Source organism: Dromaius novaehollandiae, chromosome 8 (genome assembly GCF_036370855.1).
Source record: "Dromaius novaehollandiae isolate bDroNov1 chromosome 8, bDroNov1.hap1, whole genome shotgun sequence".
Lineage (NCBI taxonomy): Eukaryota > Metazoa > Chordata > Aves > Casuariiformes > Dromaiidae > Dromaius > Dromaius novaehollandiae.
The window spans coordinates 38,620,557-38,638,579 of NC_088105.1; the positions used below are offsets into that span (position 1 = coordinate 38,620,557).

The 18,023-nt window shown below is 59.0% G+C and overlaps 4 protein-coding genes across 4 annotated transcripts; all 4 read right to left on the minus strand.

The window, feature by feature from the left end:
• On the minus strand, positions 1–3,214 carry LOC135329098 (cytochrome P450 2J4-like). The gene is made up of 7 exons (XM_064516413.1): positions 2,828–3,214; positions 1,947–2,109; positions 1,582–1,731; positions 1,056–1,216; positions 840–875; positions 632–770; positions 1–423 (listed from the first exon to the last, which is right to left on the minus strand). Exons 1-7 carry the CDS (start codon positions 2,990–2,992, stop codon positions 248–250), a joined length of 990 nt encoding a protein of 329 aa, XP_064372483.1. The 5' UTR covers positions 2,993–3,214; the 3' UTR covers positions 1–247.
• A 128-nt stretch (positions 3,215–3,342) lies between these two features.
• LOC135329070 (cytochrome P450 2J4-like) lies at positions 3,343–7,930 on the minus strand. The gene is made up of 9 exons (XM_064516269.1): positions 7,472–7,930; positions 6,584–6,746; positions 6,219–6,368; positions 5,693–5,853; positions 5,336–5,512; positions 4,748–4,883; positions 4,226–4,413; positions 3,822–3,960; positions 3,343–3,613 (listed from the first exon to the last, which is right to left on the minus strand). Exons 1-9 carry the CDS (start codon positions 7,634–7,636, stop codon positions 3,438–3,440), a joined length of 1,455 nt encoding a protein of 484 aa, XP_064372339.1. The 5' UTR covers positions 7,637–7,930; the 3' UTR covers positions 3,343–3,437.
• A 56-nt stretch (positions 7,931–7,986) lies between these two features.
• On the minus strand, positions 7,987–12,689 carry LOC135329069 (cytochrome P450 2J2-like). The gene is made up of 9 exons (XM_064516268.1): positions 12,525–12,689; positions 11,643–11,805; positions 11,281–11,430; positions 10,755–10,915; positions 10,384–10,560; positions 9,914–10,049; positions 9,392–9,579; positions 8,910–9,048; positions 7,987–8,258 (listed from the first exon to the last, which is right to left on the minus strand). Exons 1-9 carry the CDS (start codon positions 12,687–12,689, stop codon positions 8,083–8,085), a joined length of 1,455 nt encoding a protein of 484 aa, XP_064372338.1. The 3' UTR covers positions 7,987–8,082.
• Positions 12,690–13,039: 350 nt separating this feature from the next.
• On the minus strand, positions 13,040–17,929 carry LOC112991483 (cytochrome P450 2J2-like). The gene is made up of 9 exons (XM_064516266.1): positions 17,589–17,929; positions 16,714–16,876; positions 16,360–16,509; positions 15,834–15,994; positions 15,477–15,653; positions 14,889–15,024; positions 14,367–14,554; positions 13,963–14,101; positions 13,040–13,311 (listed from the first exon to the last, which is right to left on the minus strand). The coding sequence occupies exons 1-9, from the start codon at positions 17,751–17,753 to the stop codon at positions 13,136–13,138; spliced, it is 1,455 nt and encodes a 484-aa protein (XP_064372336.1). The 5' UTR covers positions 17,754–17,929; the 3' UTR covers positions 13,040–13,135.
• Between the last annotated feature and the right edge of the window lie 94 nt (positions 17,930–18,023).

Consider the following 18,023-nt stretch of genomic DNA (forward strand, 5'->3'; position numbering starts at 1 on the left):
GCTGAGCCCCTGCAGCGTTCGGGTTGCAGCGCACAGATGCAGACCACGAGGTCAGCTTGCCAAAGGAATTATTGTGCGAGTGACTGGTTTAGAAGAAGCAGAAGCAGCAGGTTCTCCCTGGAGCTGCATGATCCCGACTGCAGCCCCGCGGAGGAGGCCGTAGGTTAGTATTATTATTATTTTTATTTTTTGGACTCCTGAGGCAAACGGGGCGTTTTGCTGTGCAGCAGCAGTGGCAGGCCCTGCCCTAGCGCGGCAGGGCGCAGATGCGGTAGGGCCGGGGGTGCCGCGTGATGCCCAGCCTGGCGCGGAGGCTGGGCGCCGCGTCCGCGGGCGGCCGGAAGGTGAACTTCTGCAGCAGGGCCGTGAAGAAGAGGAAGAGCTCGGCGCGGGCCAGCTGCTCGCCCAGGCAGGCACGCTTCCCTGCGGAGACAGCAGCAGAGGCGTTGGGGGGAGAGGGGAGCTTTCTGCGGGGAAAAAGCCTCCTTTTTCCTCCCCTGGCCGTGTCACTGCGTTTCTGGGATGAGTTTTGCAACCCCAGCCACAGCAGCGCGTGTTTTATCAGCAGATCTTCCTCTGCTGGCCCAGGGCCTTAGCGCTAAAGGACTGAAAGAAATGCAACAACCCTTACCTAGGGAGAACGGTAGAAAAGCCTCCCTCCTGCAGAACTGGCCGTCCTTCAGGAAATGCTCCGGGTTAAAAGCGTCGGGGGTTGCCCACTCCTTCTTGTCGAAGAGCACGGAGGTGAAGTTCAGCATCAACATAGTGCCCTAAGGGAAAGAGAAAGCAACTGAGCCCCGTCTCTGCCTCTGTTGAAGGTCTGAGCCCCTGCCGTCAACAGCGGCGCTAGGAGCGGCTGGGAAAGAACTGTAGAGCTTGGGAGACAAAAAGAGAAGGGTGAATTGAATAAAGGCCTGAGACCAGCCTTGTGGTCCCAGAACTCCACGCGCCTGCAAAGCCGTGCTCGCTGAATTGCTGCGCTGCAAGTTTTGAGGCCGATTGCAGAGGAGCAGCCGAGGCCTTGCACAAATAGGTGCCTGGCCGGGCAGCCGTACCTGGCTGATGGGGTGGCCGTGGAGCACCAGCAGCTTGTCCAGCAGCTGCAGCAGCTTCTGGAAATGCTCGTTGCTGTACTCGAAGCGGTTGCCGAAGGTGACCGAGCAGATGATGTTGGAAACGGCGTTATTGACCTTGAAGTGGGGGTCAAAAGGATGCCCTGGAGAGGGGGAAGGGAGAGAGGTGGGTTGTGGCCTTGGCCCCGGGGCAGGATGGGTTTAGTCAGGTGGTGGAAAGCAAGGGGTGCAGGAGGAGCTACAGCCCTTTGGGTAAGTGGAAGCGGTGGTGCTTGGAGGTGCTCACGCTTCTCCGGCTAGCTCAAAGCAAGCAGTGTCAAACAGCTGCTGGGAAGGATGCTTTGCGTGTCGCCTCTTTACGTGAGTCAGTCAACGGGAGGGCAAAGCAGCTGTGGAAGGCAGCGGGGTTGCTAAAAGGCTGCTAGCAGAGGCTGCGAGGTGAGGTGTTTTCTCAGGAGGCATTAGCGTGCAGGCGTGCACGTGGGTGGCAGTGCGGGGCCGGCCTCACCCTGCTCTTCCCCGATGGCGTCGACAAGGTACCGGCTCTCCTCCTGTATCCGCTCCTCCAAGCTCCTCTTCCCCAGGCCAAAGTTCCTGAGCGTCGACAGGGTGAATCTTCTCTGCTGTTTCCAAGTGTGTCCATTAGAGGAGGTCAGTCCTGGAAGAAAAGGGCAAAAAAACCTCCCCGTGAGCTGAGGTAGCTCCCATTATTGGGGTGAGAAAGCGTTAACTCTGCCATTTGGCGTGGTAGAGCTGCCGAGTGGATCATGGTGGTCATGGATGGCTTTATTTGTGGGCAAAGAGGTGCTTTGCAGGGTCCAGGCTTAGACTTTCTGCCTCCAATACTTCTTCTCCTGGATGAGACCAACTCACCACCGCCATTGAAGACTGCCACATCGAAAGGGAGGTCCGGGCGATCTAGGAAGTTTTCACCTTGGTTTACCAGCACCTCCTTGACCATCTGGAAGCGACTGACGAAGACGCAGGACATGCTGCCAACGTGCAGGCTGAAGACGTCCCCATATTTTTCAGAAAGCTGAGAGGGGAAAAAGAAAAAAGAAAAGATGAATTTTCCTGCAGGGATGCCCCTGAGGGACTGAGGCCAGGAGCAACCACCGCCGGGGCAGGGACACTGAGGGGATCAAAAGCCACCGAGAGCAAAGCGTGGTGGGGAGGAATCAGGGGGAGCGGGGACCTGAGCACAAGCACAGGGAAAATCAGGGCAGCTGGGAAGAGGTAGGGAGGGATGAAGGGGGAGAGAGGTTACTGAAGTGGATGAGTGATCGTGGATGGTCTCTTTTTTCAACCCAAATCAGTGCTCCAAAGTTGGTGTTACCTGGCAATAAATTAAATAACCCCTTCAGGCTACATTTTCAAGTCTCGTCTCCGTTTAGCAGGGCTTTCCCCGCTCGTGTCTCACTCCCTTTGCAGCCAAAGCCGGGGGACTCCTGCAGCGGCAGTGATACCAGCTGCCGTCGGCCGTGCACTTTGTCCCGCGGACTGTCAATGTTTGTCACCTCCTCCGTGCCCCAGCCAACGTCACCCACACGGTGCCACCCTCCCACAGCCCTGCCCTGCCCTTGGGGGGCTCTCTGTGGCCTCCTGCTCACCCGGGGGGTGCTCGCGGGCCACTTTGGCTTGGATTGACCCCTTTCCCCACGCTGCCTGTGTCGTGTCACCCCACGGCCCCTTCCTGGCTGCCCTCGGCTCTGCTTCGCCCTCCCTGCTCTCGCCCGCACGCGCAAGCTCGTTACCTGCTGAGCCGCCTGGATGGGATCGCCGAAGTCCATGGTGAGGATATGGCCCAGGAAGGGGAGCGGAAAGGGGCTGGGGGGGAAGTTTCTGGGCTTCCTCCTCCTCATGTAGTCGGCGACGAGCAGAAAGACGCCCAGGAACACCAGGAGGGTCTGGAGGGACATGCTGGACACGCTCTCGCGCCGGCAGCCCCAGCCGCTGTGCCCGGCACCCAGGAAGGGCTGCGCGCCCGTGTCTGCAAAGGGAGACGGGCAAAATGCGCAAGGCAGACGGGTGCACGCGCGCAGGCTGCGCAGGACGGCTCGTGCTGAGCGGCCGCCTGGCCGGGGCAGCCCAGCCTTTGCTGGGCTCCTCGGAAAGTAATTCTAAAAGATTGGCACCGCGTTTCAAAACCGCCGGTCTTCAGAATACCAGAGTGCAATTGCAGAAGCAAGCAGATGTTTGCATCTTTAAGAAATACTGTAGTAATTTCAGGACTAGTTGTATGCCAGAAGACAGGCTGTAGCATCTCGAGTCAGAGGCAAAACTGTAAGTTTATTAAAAATTAACTTTTGTGCACTTATACATGAAGGAAACACTTCTTTTGAAGCAGCAGTGGCAGGCCCTGCCCTAGCGCGGCAGGGCGCAGATGCGGTAGGGCCGGGGGTGCCGCGTGATGCCCAGCCTGGCGCGGAGGCTGGGCGCCGCGTCCGCGGGCGGCCGGAAGGTGAACTTCTGCAGCAGGGCCGTGAAGAAGAGGAAGAGCTCGGCGCGGGCCAGCTGCTCGCCCAGGCAGGCACGCTTCCCTGCGGAGACAGCAGCAGAGGCGTTGGGGGGAGAGGGGAGCTTTCTGCGGGGAAAAAGCCTCTGTTTTCCTCCCCTGGCCGTGTCACTGCGTTTCTGGGATGAGTTTTGCAACCCCAGCCACAGCAGCGCGTGTTTTATCAGCAGATCTTCCTCTGCTGGCCCAGGGCCTTAGCACTAAAGGACTGAAAGAAATGCAACAACCCTTACCTAGGGAGAACGGTAGAAAAGCCTCCCTCCTGCAGAACTGGCCGTCCTTCAGGAAATGCTCCGGGTTAAAAGCGTCGGGGGTTGCCCACTCCTTCTTGTCGAAGAGCACGGAGGTGAAGTTCAGCATCAACATAGTGCCCTAAGGGAAAGAGAAAGCAACTGAGCCCCGTCTCTGCCTCTGTTGAAGGTCTGAGCCCCTGCCGTCAACAGCGGCGCTAGGAGCGTGTCGAAAGGACGAGGCAGGGCTCACGTCCTTCCTTAACCTTGGACCCACGGGGATGCTGGTGGGGCCTTGGGGCTCCCTGCTCTCCCCGCACCGCGGGAGCCATCCCACACCTGCCCCGACGGCGGTGGAGTTTGGGGCAAAACTGTCTTCACTCCCTGATGACAGGGTTGGGGGTTACCTTGGGCAGGAGGAAGCCCCCCAGCATCACGTCCCGCGAGGCCATCCGGGGCACGTTGAAGGGGATGATGTTGCTGATCCTCTGCACCTCGTGGATGACGGCGTTGGTGTAGGGCATGCTGGCCCGGTCCTCCAGGGCCGGCTGCCGAGACTGCCCCACCACCACGTCCATCTCCGCTTGCACGCGCGCTGTGTGGGAAGAGCAAGACTTGTTGAAAGTGTGGTATGAAAAAAATGCAACCCGTAAAACCCCCCAAACGTGTCTGCAGAGCAGCAGGTGGGTTTGTTGCAAAGTTCTCCCAAAGACGAGCTCGGGAAGCCACCGTGGATCTCAACGGGAGAACGTGGCATGCGATGAAGTGCCCTGTGCTCTGCCGTTCCCTGGGGCAGGGCAGGCGGGAGCTCAGCACGGGCAAGGGCACCGCGGGACGGGCGGGTGAATGGATGGAGTCAGTAGCCCCCGGCACGTGGGACGTCGGAGGGCCAGGCCAGGAGCTGGTTATCGACCCGTTGCTGATGTTACCTTGAATTTCTGGGTACGTGGCCATGTAGAGCAAAGCCCAGCGGATGGTCGTGGACGTGGTCTCTGTTCCGGCAAAGAAAAGGTCCAGCGTGCAGGCCACAAGATTCTCTTCGCGGAAGCACCCGCCACGGTCGTCCTTATCAAAAAGGTGTTTTAGCCCCACGCGAATGGCCATGACCAGCCGGCGACTGCGCCCAATCCTGCCTGGTGCTGAGCTCGTCCTATTGCTTTGGGCTGACGCTGCGAGCCCCCTGCACCTGCCCAGGTGGGAAAATGCCCCATCCAGACCCGTTTCCCCTCGCTGAGGGGCTGGCACCCGACTCCCAGCAGCAGTCAGGACTTAACTTTGGGCTCAGCGCAGGCATTTGGCCCATATTTAACCGTGTCTAGTCCTGCGCCTCCAACAAACGCGCTCCAGCAGAAAGCCGAGTGGACGTTTCCATGCTGTCCCGAACCCAAGTCCTTCCCAAGCTTTGATTTGGCCCTATGGCTACATCCACCCGTGGGTCAAAAGGCGAATTAGGTTCGTTTCTAGTTGCTCCTGGTTTCTAAAGCGAGCGGCGGGAGGGCTTGCGCTGGCTGGCTGACCTTCGCCATCTCCTGCAGGTAGCTGTCGATGAAGTCCCGGCTTTCGGAGGGCTGCCGGTCCTCCTTGTGCTTAGCGATCATGTCGCGCACAAAACTTTCCAGCAGTTTCCAGCTTTTAGAAATGGTCTGGTGGGGTCCGGGGAGGTATTTCAGTATCCCTGGGAAAGAACTGTAGAGCTTGGGAGACAAAAAGAGAAGGGTGAATTGAATAAAGGCCTGAGACCAGCCTTGTGGTCCCAGAACTCCACGCACCTGCAAAGCCGTGCTTGCTGCATTGCTGCGCTGCAAGTTCTGAGGCCGATTGCAGAGGAGCAGCCGAGGCCTTGCACAAATAGGTGCCTGGCCGGGCAGCCGTACCTGGCTGATGGGGTGGCCGTGGAGCACCAGCAGCTTGTCCAGCAGCTGCAGCAGCTTCTGGAAATGCTCGTTGCTGTACTCGAAGCGGTTGCCGAAGGTGACCGAGCAGATGATGTTGGAAACGGCGTTATTGACCTTGAAGTGGGGGTCAAAAGGATGCCCTGGAGAGGGGGAAGGGAGAGAGGTGGGTTGTGGCCTTGGCCCCGGGGCAGGATGGGTTTAGTCAGGTGGTGGAAAGCAAGGGGTGCAGGAGGAGCTACAGCCCTTTGGGTAAGTGGAAGCGGTGGTGCTTGGAGGTGCTCACGCTTCTCCGGCTAGCTCAAAGCAAGCAGTGTCAAACAGCTGCTGGGAAGGATGCTCTGCGTGTCGCCTCTTTACGTGAGTCAGTCAACGGGAGGGCAAAGCAGCTGTGGAAGGCAGCTGGGTTGCTAAAAGGCTGCTAGCAGAGGCTGCGAGGTGAGGTGTTTGCTCAGGAGGCATTAGCGTGCAGGCGTGCACGTGGGTGGCAGTGCGGGGCCAGCCTCACCCTGCTCTTCCCCGATGGCGTCGACAAGGTACCGGCTCTCCTCCTGTATCCGCTCCTCCAAGCTCCTCTTCCCCAGGCCAAAGTTCCTGAGCGTCGACAGGGTGAATCTTCTCTGCTGTTTCCAAGTGTGTCCATTAGAGGAGGTCAGACCTGGAAGAAAAGGGCAAAAAAACCTCCCCGTGAGCTGAGGTAGCTCCCATTACTGGGGTGAGAAAGCGTTAACTCTGCCATTTGGCGTGGTAGAGCTGCCGAGTGGATCATGGTGGTCATGGATGGCTTTATTTGTGGGCAAAGAGGTGCTTTGCAGGGTCCAGGCTTAGACTTTCTGCCTCCAATACTTCTTCTCCTGGATGAGACCAACTCACCACCGCCATTGAAGACCGCCACATCGAAAGGGAGGTCCGGGCGATCTAGGAAGTTTTCACCTTGGTTTACCAGCACCTCCTTGACCATCTGGAAGCGACTGACGAAGACGCAGGACATGCTGCCCACGTGCAGGCTGAAGACGTCCCCATATTTTTCAGAAAGCTGAGAGGGGGGAAAAAAAAAAAAAAGAAAAAAGATGAATTTCCCTGCAGGGATGCCCCTGAGGGACTGCGGCCAGGAGCAACCACCGCCGGGGCAGGGACACTGAGGGGATCAAAAGCCACCGAGAGCAAAGCGTGGTGGGGAGGAATCAGGGGGAGCGGGGACCTGAGCACAAGCCACAGGGAAAATCAGGGCAGCTGGGAAGAGGTAGGGAGGGATGAAGGGGGAGAGAGGTTACTGAAGTGGATGAGTGATTGGGGATGGTCTCTTTTTTTAACCCAAATCAGTGCTCCGAAGCTGGTGTTAACTGGCAATAAATTAAATAACCCCTTCAGGCTACATTTTCAAGTCTCGTCTCCGTTTAGCAGGGCTTTCCCCGCTCGTGTCTCACTCCCTTTGCAGCCAAAGCCGCGGGACTCCTGCAGCGGCAGTGATACCAGCTGCCGTCGGCCGTGCACTTTGTCCCGCGGACTGTCAATGTTTGTCACCTCCTCCGTGCCCCAGCCAACGTCACCCACACGGTGCCACCCTCCCACAGCCCTGCCCTGCCCTTGGGGGGCTCTCTGTGGCCTCCTGCTCACCCGGGGGGTGCTCGCGGGCCACTTTGGCTTGGATTGACCCCTTTCCCCACGCTGCCTGTGTCGTGTCACCCCACGGCCCCTTCCTGGCTGCCCTCGGCTCTGCTTCGCCCTCCCTGCTCTCGCCCGCACGCGCAAGCTCGTTACCTGCTGAGCCGCCTGGATGGGATCGCCAAAGTCCATGGTGAGGATATGGCCCAGGAAGGGGAGCGGGAAGGGGCTGGGGGGGAAGTTTCTGGGCTTCCTCCTCCTCATGTAGTCGGCGACGAGCAGAAAGACGCCCAGGAACACCAGGAGGGTCTGGAGGGACATGCTGGACACGCTCTCGCGCCGGCAGCCCCAGCCGCTGTGCCCGGCACCCAGGAAGGGCTGCGCGCCCGTGTCTGCAAAGGGAGACGGGCAAAGTGCGCAAGGCAGACGGGTGCACGCGCGCAGGCTGCGCAGGACGGCTCGTGCTGAGCGGCCGCCTGGCCGGGGCAGCCCAGCCTTTGCTGGGCTCCTCGGAAAGTAATTCTAAAAGATTGGCACCGCGTTTCAAAACCGCCGGTCTTCAGAATACCAGAGTGCAATTGCAGAAGCAAGCAGATGTTTGCATCTTTAAAAAATACTGTAGTAATTTCAGGACTAGTTGTATGCCAGAAGACAGGCTGTAGCATCTCGAGTCAGAGGCAAAACTGTAAGTTTATTAAAAAATTAACTTTTGTGCACTTATACATGAAGGAAACACTTCTTTTGAAGCAGCAGTGGCAGGCCCTGCCCTAGCGCGGCAGGGCGCAGATGCGGTAGGGCCGGGGGTGCCGCGTGATGCCCAGCCTGGCGCGGAGGCTGGGCGCCGCGTCCGCGGGCGGCCGGAAGGTGAACTTCTGCAGCAGGGCCGTGAAGAAGAGGAAGAGCTCGGCGCGGGCCAGCTGCTCGCCCAGGCAGGCACGCTTCCCTGCGGAGACAGCAGCAGAGGCGTTGGGGGGAGAGGGGAGCTTTCTGCGGGGAAAAAGCCTCTGTTTTCCTCCCCTGGCCGTGTCACTGCGTTTCTGGGATGAGTTTTGCAACCCCAGCCACAGCAGCGCGTGTTTTATCAGCAGATCTTCCTCTGCTGGTGCTCGGATAAGCTATACGGCCATGCGCTGTCTGCCTGTGCCACGCGAGGTGCGCTGGTTCATTTTGCCTATGCCAAATGCAGTGAAAATGCCCCAAAAAGGGGTGTGATACGCATTCAGGAAGCTTTTTGCACAAGTTTCTGCTGCCTCCACGGCAAAACCCCTGAGGCCCTGAGGAACGTGGGACCGAGCGTGTAGGGTGGCCGCCCTTGCCTTGGAGGCCTTTTTTAGGGTCTCCTGCATGGGTGTGGGATTTTCTTCCTCCTCCTTGCTCTTCTGAGCATGGGAACGGAGCCAAGACGAGGGTCTTTGCTTTGCTCTGCCCCGGCTGCGCGAGCTGGGCTGGACGTTGGATCTTTGGGCGAGGGCGTCCCTGGGGCGAGGGGGGCTGCGCTGGGGGTGAGCGTCGCCCTGCTTCCCCTCCGTGCTTTGCAGGGGACCGGTCCCAGGGCTTAGCACTAAAGGACTGAAAGAAATGCAACAACCCTTACCTAGGGAGAAGGGTAGAAAAGCCTCCCTCCTGCAGAACTGGCCGTCCTTCAGGAAATGCTCCGGGTTAAAAGCGTCGGGGGTTGCCCACTCCTTCTTGTCGAAGAGCACGGAGGTGAAGTTCAGCATCAACATAGTGCCCTAAGGGAAAGAGAAAGCAACTGAGCCCCGTCTCTGCCTCTGTTGAAGGTCTGAGCCCCTGCCGTCATCAGCGGCGCTAGGAGCCTGTCGAAAGGACGAGGCAGGGCTCACGTCCTTCCTTAACCTTGGACCCACGGGGATGCTGGTGGGGCCTTGGGGCTCCCTGCTCTCCCCGCACCGCGGGAGCCATCCCACACCTGCCCCGACGGTGGTGGAGTTTGGGGCAAGACTGCTTCGCTTCAGGTCATTTTTATTAATTCCCTCCTCCCAAAAAGAGAAGTTTTCCCACTCTACTAATACTGTCCCCATGCATTCAGTCCCTGGCAGCAGGGTTGGGGGTTACCTTGGGCAGGAGGAAGCCCCCCAGCATCACGTCCCGCGAGGCCATCCGGGGCACGCCGAAGGGGATGATGTTGCTGATCCTCTGCACCTCGTGGATGACGGCGTTGGTGTAGGGCATGCTGGCCCGGTCCTCCAGGGCCGGCTGCCGAGACTGCCCCACCACCGCGTCGATCTCCGCTTGCACGCGCGCTGTGTGGGAAGAGCAAGACTTGTTGAAAGTGTGGTATGAAAAAAATGCAACCCGTAAAACCCCCCAAACGTGTCTGCAGAGCAGCAGGTGGGTTTGTTGCAACGTTCTCCCAAAGACGAGCTCGGGAAGCCACCGTGGATCTCAACGGGAGAACGTGGCATGCGATGAAGTGCCCTGCGCTCTGCCGTTCCCTGGGGCAGGGCAGGCGGGAGCTCAGCACGGGCAAGGGCACCGCGGGACGGGCGGGTGAATGGATGGAGTCAGTAGCCCCCGGCACGTGGGACGTCGGAGGGCCAGGCCAGGAGCTGGTTATCGACCCGTTGCTGATGTTACCTTGAATTTCTGGGTACGTGGCCATGTAGAGCAAAGCCCAGCGGATGGTCGTGGACGTGGTCTCTGTTCCGGCAAAGAAAAGGTCCAGCGTGCAGGCCACAAGATTCTCTTCGCGGAAGCACCCGCCACGGTCGTCCTTAACAAAAAGGTGTTTTAGCCCCACGCGAATGGCCATGACCAGCCGGCGACTGCGCCCAATCCTGCCTGGTGCTGAGCTCGTCCTATTGCTTTGGGCTGACGCTGCGAGCCCCCTGCACCTGCCCAGGTGGGAAAATGCCCCATCCAGACCCGTTTCCCCTCGCTGAGGGGCTGGCACCCGACTCCCAGCAGCAGTCAGGACTTAACTTTGGGCTCAGCGCAGGCATTTGGCCCATATTTAACCGTGTCTAGTCCTGCGCCTCCAACAAACGTTTCTAGTTGCTCCTGGTTTCTAAAGCGAGCGGCGGGAGGGCTTGCGCTGGCTGGCTGACCTTCGCCATCTCCTGCAGGTAGCTGTCGATGAAGTCCCGGCTTTCGGAGGGCTGCCGGTCCTCCTTGTGCTTAGCGATCATGTCGCGCACAAAACTTTCCAGCAGTTTCCAAATTTTAGAAACAGTCTGGTGGGGTCCGGGGAGGTATTTCAGTATCCCTGGGAAGAAATTGTAGAGCTTGGGAGACAAAAAGAGAAGGGTGAATTGAATAAAGGCCTGAGACCAGCCTTGTGGTCCCAGAACTCCACGCGCCTGCAAAGCCGTGCTTGCTGAATTGCTGCGCTGCAAGTTCTGAGGCCGATTGCAGAGGAGCAGCCAAGGCCTTGCACAAATAGGTGCCCGCGTGGCCCAGCCCGGCTGGGCAGCCGTACCTGGATCGCGGGGTGACCATGGAGTATCACCAGCTTGTCCAGCAGCTGCAGCAGCTTCTGGAAATGCTCGTTGCTGTACTCGAAGCGGTTGCCGAAGGTGACCGAGCAGATGATGTTGGAAACGGCGTTATTGACCTTGAAGTGGGGGTCAAAAGGATGCCCTGGAGAGGGGGAAGGGAGAGAGGTGGGTTGTGGCCTTGGCCCCGGGGCAGGATGGGTTTAGTCAGGTGGTGGAAAGCAAGGGGTGCAGGAGGAGCTACAGCCCTTTGGGTAAGTGGAAGCGGTGGTGCTTGGAGGTGCTCACGCTTCTCCGGCTAGCTCAAAGCAAGCAGTGTCAAACAGCTGCTGGGAAGGATGCTTTGCGTGTCGCCTCTTTACGTGAGTCAGTCAACGGGAGGGCAAAGCAGCTGTGGAAGGCAGCGGGGTTGCTAAAAGGCTGCTAGCAGAGGCTGCGAGGTGAGGTGTTTGCTCAGGAGGCATTAGCGTGCAGGCATGCACGTGGGCGGCAGTGCGGGGCCAGCCTCACCCTGCTCTTCCCCGATGGCGTCGACAAGGTACCGGCTCTCCTCCTGTATCCGCTCCTCCAAGCTCCTCTTCCCCAGGCCAAAGTTCCTGAGCGTCGACAGGGTGAATCTCCTCTGCTGTTTCCAAGTGTGTCCATTAGAGGAGGTCAGTCCTGGGAGAAAAGGACAAAAAAACCTCCCCGTGAGCTGAGGTAGCTCCCATTATTGGGGTGAGAAAGCGTTAACTCTGCCATTTGGCATGGTAGAGCTGCCGAGTGGATCATGGTGGTCATGGATGGCTTTATTTGTGGGCAAAGAGGTGCTTTGCAGGGTCCAGGCTTAGACTTTCTGCCTCCAATACTTCTCCTGGATGAGACCAACTCACCACCGCCATTGAAGACTGCCACATCGAAAGGGAGGTCCGGGCGATCTAGGAAGTTTTCACCTTGGTTTACCAGCACCTCCTTGACCATCTGGAAGCCACTGACGAAGACACAGGACATGCTGCCCACATGCAGGCTGAAGACATCCCCATATTTTTCAGAAAGCTGAGAGGGGAAAAAGAAAAAAGAAAAGATGAATTTCCCTGCAGGGATGCCGCTGAGGGACTGCGGCCAGGAGCAACCACCGCCGGGGCAGGGACACTGAGGGGATCAAAAGCCACCGAGAGCAAAGCGTGGTGGGGAGGAATCAGGGGGAGCGGGGACCTGAGCACAAGCCACAGGGAAAATCAGGGCAGCTGGGAAGAGGAAGGGAGGGATGAAGGGGGAGAGAGGTTACTGAAGTGGATGAGTGATTGGGGATGGTCTCTTTTTTTAACCCAAATCAGTGCTCCAAAGCTGGTGTTAACTGGCAATAAATTAAATAACCCCTTCAGGCTACATTTTCAAGTCTCGTCTCCGTTTAGCAGGGCTTTCCCCGCTCGTGTCTCGCTCCCTTTGCAGCCAAAGCCGCGGGACTCCTGCAGCGGCAGTGATACCAGCTGCCGTCGGCCGTGCACTTTGTCCCGCGGACTGTCAATGTTTGTCACCTCCTCCGTGCCCCAGCCAACGTCACCCACACGGTGCCACCCTCCCACAGCCCTGCCCTGCCCTTGGGGGGCTCTCTGTGGCCTCCTGCTCACCCGGGGGGTGCTCGCGGGCCACTTTGGCTTGGATTGACCCCTTTCCCCACGCTGCCTGTGTCGTGTCACCCCACGGCCCCTTCCTGGCTGCCCTCGGCTCTGCTTCGCCCTCCCTGCTCTCGCCCGCACGCGCAAGCTCGTTACCTGCTGAGCCGCCTGGATGGGATCGCCAAAGTCCATGGTGAGGATATGGCCCAGGAAGGGGAGCGGAAAGGGGCTGGGGGGGAAGTTTCTGGGCTTCCTCCTCCTCATGTAGTCGGCGACGAGCAGAAAGACGCCCAGGAACACCAGGAGGGTCTGGAGGGCCATGCTGGACACGCTCTCGCGCCGGCAGCCCCAGCCGCTGTGCCCGGCACCCAGGAAGGGCTGCGCGCCCGTGTCTGCAAAGGGAGACGGGCAAAGTGCGCAAGGCAGACGGGTGCACGCGCGCAGGCTGCGCAGGACGGCTCGTGCTGAGCGGCCGCCTGGCCGGGGCAGCCCAGCCTTTGCTGGGCTCCTCGGAAAGTAATTCTAAAAGATTGGCACCGCGTTTCAAAACCGCCGGTCTTCAGAATACCAGAGTGCAATTGCAGAAGCAAGCAGATGTTTGCATCTTTAAGAAATACTGTAGTAATTTCAGGACTAGTTGTATGCCAGAAGACAGGCTGTAGCATCTCGAGTCAGAGGCAAAACTGTAAGTTTATTAAAAAATTAACTTTTGTGCACATATACATGAAGGAAACACTTCTTTTGAAGCAGCAGTGGCAGGCCCTGCCCTAGCGCGGCAGGGCGCAGATGCGGTAGGGCCGGGGGTGCCGCGTGATGCCCAGCCTGGCGCGGAGGCTGGGCGCCGCGTCCGCGGGCGGCCGGAAGGTGAACTTCTGCAGCAGGGCCGTGAAGAAGAGGAAGAGCTCGGCGCGGGCCAGCTGCTCGCCCAGGCAGGCACGCTTCCCTGCGGAGACAGCAGCAGAGGCGTTGGGGGGAGAGGGGAGCTTTCTGCGGGGAAAAAGCCTCTGTTTTCCTCCCCTGGCCATGTCACTGCGTTTCTGGGATGAGTTTTGCAACCCCAGCCGCAGCAGCGCGTGTTTTATCAGCAGATCTTCCTCTGCTGGTGCTCGGATAAGCTATACTGCCATGCGCTGTCTGACTGTGCCACGCAAGGTGCGCTGGTTCATTTTGCCTATGCCAAATGCAGTGAAAATGCCCCAAAAAGGGGTGTGATACGCATTCAGGAAGCTTTGTGCACAAGTTTCTGCTGCCTCCACGGCAAAACCCCTGAGGACCTGAGCAACGTGGGACCGAGCGTGTAGGGTGGCCGCCCTTGCCTTGGAGGCCTTTTTTAGGGTCTCCTGCATGGGTGTGGGATTTTCTTCCTCCTCCTTGCTCTTCTGAGCATGGGAACGGAGCCAAGACGAGGGTCTTTGCTTTGCTCTGCCCCGGCTGCGCGAGCTGGGCTGGACGTTGGATCTTTGGGCGAGGGCGTCCCTGGGGCGAGGGGGGCTGCGCTGGGGGTGAGCGTCGCCCTGCTTCCCCTCCGTGCTTTGCAGGGGACCGGTCCCAGGGCTTAGCACTAAAGGACTGAAAGAAATGCAACAACCCTTACCTAGGGAGAACGGTAGAAAAGCCTCCCTCCTGCAGAACTGGCCGTCCTTCAGGAAATGCTCCGGGTTAAAAGCGTCGGGGGTTGCCCACTCCTTCTTGTCGAAGAGCACGGAGGTGAAGTTCAGCATCAACATAGTGCCCTAAGGGAAAGAGAAAGCAACTGAGCCCCGTCTCTGCCTCTGTTGAAGGTCTGAGCCCCTGCCGTCAACAGCGGCGCTAGGAGCGTGTCGAAAGGACGAGGCAGGGCTCACGTCCTTCCTTAACCTTGGACCCACGGGGATGCTGGTGGGGCCTTGGGGCTCCCTGCTCTCCCCGCACCGCGGGAGCCATCCCACACCTGCCCCGACGGCGGTGGAGTTTGGGGCAAGACTGTCTTCACTCCCTGATGACAGGGGTGGGGGTTACCTTGGGCAGGAGGAAGCCCCCCAGCATCACGTCCCGCGAGGCCATCCGGGGCACGTTGAAGGGGATGATGTTGCTGATCCTCTGCACCTCGTGGATGACGGCGTTGGTGTAGGGCATGCTGGCCCGGTCCTCCAGGGCCGGCTGCCGAGACTGCCCCACCACCACGTCAATCTCCGCTTGCACGCGCGCTGTGTGGGAAGAGCAAGACTTGTTGAAAGTGTGGTATGAAAAAAATGCAACCCGCAAAACCCCCCAAACTTGGCTGCAGAGCAGCAGGTGGGTTTGTTGCAAAGTTCTCCCAAAGACGAGCTCGGGAAGCCACCGTGGATCTCAACGGGAGAACGTGGCATGCGATGAAGTGCCCTGCGCTCTGCCGTTCCCTGGGGCAGGGCAGGCGGGAGCTCAGCACGGGCAAGGGCACCGCGGGACGGGCGGGTGAATGGATGGAGTCAGTAGCCCCCGGCACGTGGGACGTCGGAGGGCCAGGCCAGGAGCTGGTTATCGACCCGTTGCTGATGTTACCTTGAATTTCTGGGTACGTGGCCATGTAGAGCAAAGCCCAGCGGATGGTCGTGGACGTGGTCTCTGTTCCGGCAAAGAAAAGGTCCAGCGTGCAGGCCACAAGATTCTCTTCGCGGAAGCACCCGCCATGGTCGTCCTTAACAAAAAGGTGTTTTAGCCCCACGCGAATGGCCATGACCAGCCGGCGACTGCGCCCAATCCTGCCTGGTGCTGAGCTCGTCCTATTGCTTTGGGCTGACGCTGCGAGCCCCCTGCACCTGCCCAGGTGGGAAAATGCCCCATCCAGACCCGTTTCCCCTCGCTGAGGGGCTGGCACCCGACTCCCAGCAGCAGTCAGGACTTAACTTTGGGCTCAGCGCAGGCATTTGGCCCATATTTAACCGTGTCTAGTCCTGCGCCTCCAACAAACGCGCTCCAGCAGAAAGCCGAGTGGACGTTTCCATGCTGTCCCGAACCCAAGTCCTTCCCAAGCTTTGATTTGGCCCTATGGCTACATCCACCCGTGGGTCAAAAGGCGAATTAGGTTCGTTTCTAGTTGCTCCTGGTTTCTAAAGCGAGCGGCGGGAGGGCTTGCGCTGGCTGGCTGACCTTCGCCATCTCCTGCAGGTAGCTGTCGATGAAGTCCCGGCTTTCGGAGGGCTGCCGGTCCTCCTTGTGCTTAGCGATCATGTCGCGCACAAAACTTTCCAGCAGTTTCCAGCTTTTAGAAACGGTCTGGTGGGGTCCGGGGAGGTATTTCAGTATCCCTGGGAAAGAACTGTAGAGCTTGGGAGACAAAAAGAGAAGGGTGAATTGAATAAAGGCCTGAGACCAGCCTTGTGGTCCCAGAACTCCACGCGCCTGCAAAGCCGTGCTTGCTGAATTGCTGCGCTGCAAGTTCTGAGGCCGATTGCAGAGGAGCAGCCGAGGCCTTGCACAAATAGGTGCCTGGCCGGGCAGCCGTACCTGGCTGATGGGGTGGCCGTGGAGCACCAGCAGCTTGTCCAGCAGCTGCAGCAGCTTCTGGAAATGCTCGTTGCTGTACTCGAAGCGGTTGCCGAAGGTGACCGAGCAGATGATGTTGGAAACAGCGTTATTGACCTTGAAGTGGGGGTCAAAAGGATGCCCTGGAGAGGGGGAAGGGAGAGAGGTGGGTTGTGGCCTTGGCCCCGGGGCAGGATGGGTTTAGTCAGGTGGTGGAAAGCAAGGGGTGCAGGAGGAGCTACAGCCCTTTGGGTAAGTGGAAGCGGTGGTGCTTGGAGGTGCTCACGCTTCTCCGGCTAGCTCAAAGCAAGCAGTGTCAAACAGCTGCTGGGAAGGATGCTTTGCGTGTCGCCTCTTTACGTGAGTCAGTCAACGGGAGGGCAAAGCAGCTGTGGAAGGCAGCTGGGTTGCTAAAAGGCTGCTAGCAGAGGCTGCGAGGTGAGGTGTTTGCTCAGGAGGCATTAGCGTGCAGGCGTGCATGTGGGTGGCAGTGCGGGGCCGGCCTCACCCTGCTCTTCCCCGATGGCGTCGACAAGGTACCGGCTCTCCTCCTGTATCCGCTCCTCCAAGCTCCTCTTCCCCAGGCCAAAGTTCCTGAGCGTCGACAGGGTGAATCTTCTCTGCTGTTTCCAAGTGTGTCCATTAGAGGCGATCAGTCCTGGAAGAAAAGGACAAAAAAACCCCTGTGAGCTGAGGTAGCTCCCATTATTGGGGTGAGAAAGCGTTAACTCTGCCATTTGGCGTGGTAGAGCTGCCGAGTGGATCATGGTGGTCATGGATGGTTGTGGGCAAACAGGTGCTTTGCAAGGTCCAGACTTAGACTTTCTGCCTCCAATACTTCTCCTGGATGAGACCAACTCACCACGGCTGCTGAAGATTGCCAGCTGAACAGGCATCACTGGGCGATCTAGGAAGTTTTCACCTTGGTTTACCAGCACCTCCTTGACCATCTGGAAGCCACTGACGAAGACACAGGACATGCTGCCCACGTGCAGGCTGAAGACGTCCCCATATTTTTCAGTAAGCTGAGGGGAAAAAGAAAAAAGATGAATTTTCCTGCAGGGATGCCCCTGAGGGACTGCGGCCAGGAGCAACCACCGCCGGGGCAGGGACACTGAGGGGATCAAAAGCCACCGAGAGCAAAGCGTGGTGGGGAGGAATCAGGGGGAGCGGGGACCTGAGCACAAGCCACAGGGAAAATCAGGGCAGCTGGGAGGAGGTAGGGAGGGATGAAGGGGGAGAGAGGTTACTGAAGTGGATGAGTGATTGGGGATGGTCTCTTTTTTTAACCCAAATCAGTGCTCCAAAGCTGGTGTTAACTGGCAATAAATTAAATAACCCCTTCAGGCTACATTTTCAAGTCTCGTCTCCGTTTAGCAGGGCTTTCCCCGCTCGTGTCTCGCTCCCTTTGCAGCCAAAGCCGCGGGACTCCTGCAGCGGCAGTGATACCAGCTGCCGTCGGCCGTGCACTTTGTCCCGCGGACTGTCAATGTTTGTCACCTCCTCCGTGCCCCAGCCAACGTCACCCACACGGTGCCACCCTCCCACAGCCCTGCCCTGCCCTTGGGGGGCTCTCTGTGGCCTCCTGCTCACCCGGGGGGTGCTCGCGGGCCACTTTGGCTTGGATTGACCCCTTTCCCCACGCTGCCTGTGTCGTGTCACCCCACGGCCCCTTCCTGGCTGCCCTCGGCTCTGCTTCGCCCTCCCTGCTCTCGCCCGCACGCGCAAGCTCGTTACCTGCTGAGCCGCCCTCAGGGGATCTCTGAAGTCCAGGGCGAGGATATGGCCCAGGAAGGGGAGCGGGAAGGGGCTGGGGGGGAAGTTTTTGGGCTTCCTCCTCCTCATGTAGTCGGCGACGAGCAGAAAGACACCCAGGAACACCAGGAGGGTCTGGAGGGACATGCTGGACACGCTCTCGCGCCGGCAGCCCCAGCCGCTGTGCCCGGCACCCAGGAAGGGCTGCGCGCCCGTGTCTGCAAAGGGAGACGGGCAAAGTGCGCAAGGGAGATGGGTGTGCACAGGCAAGCTGCAGCTTGTGCTGAGCGGCCGCCCGGCCTCAGCGCAGCGCTTGGCCTCCTTCCAGGCTGATTTTAAAATTTAAGACCAGTTTGATTTTTAATGCTTGATTTCCCCCCCCCCCTTCTTGCTTAAACTCATGCATTTCTTCTTCTT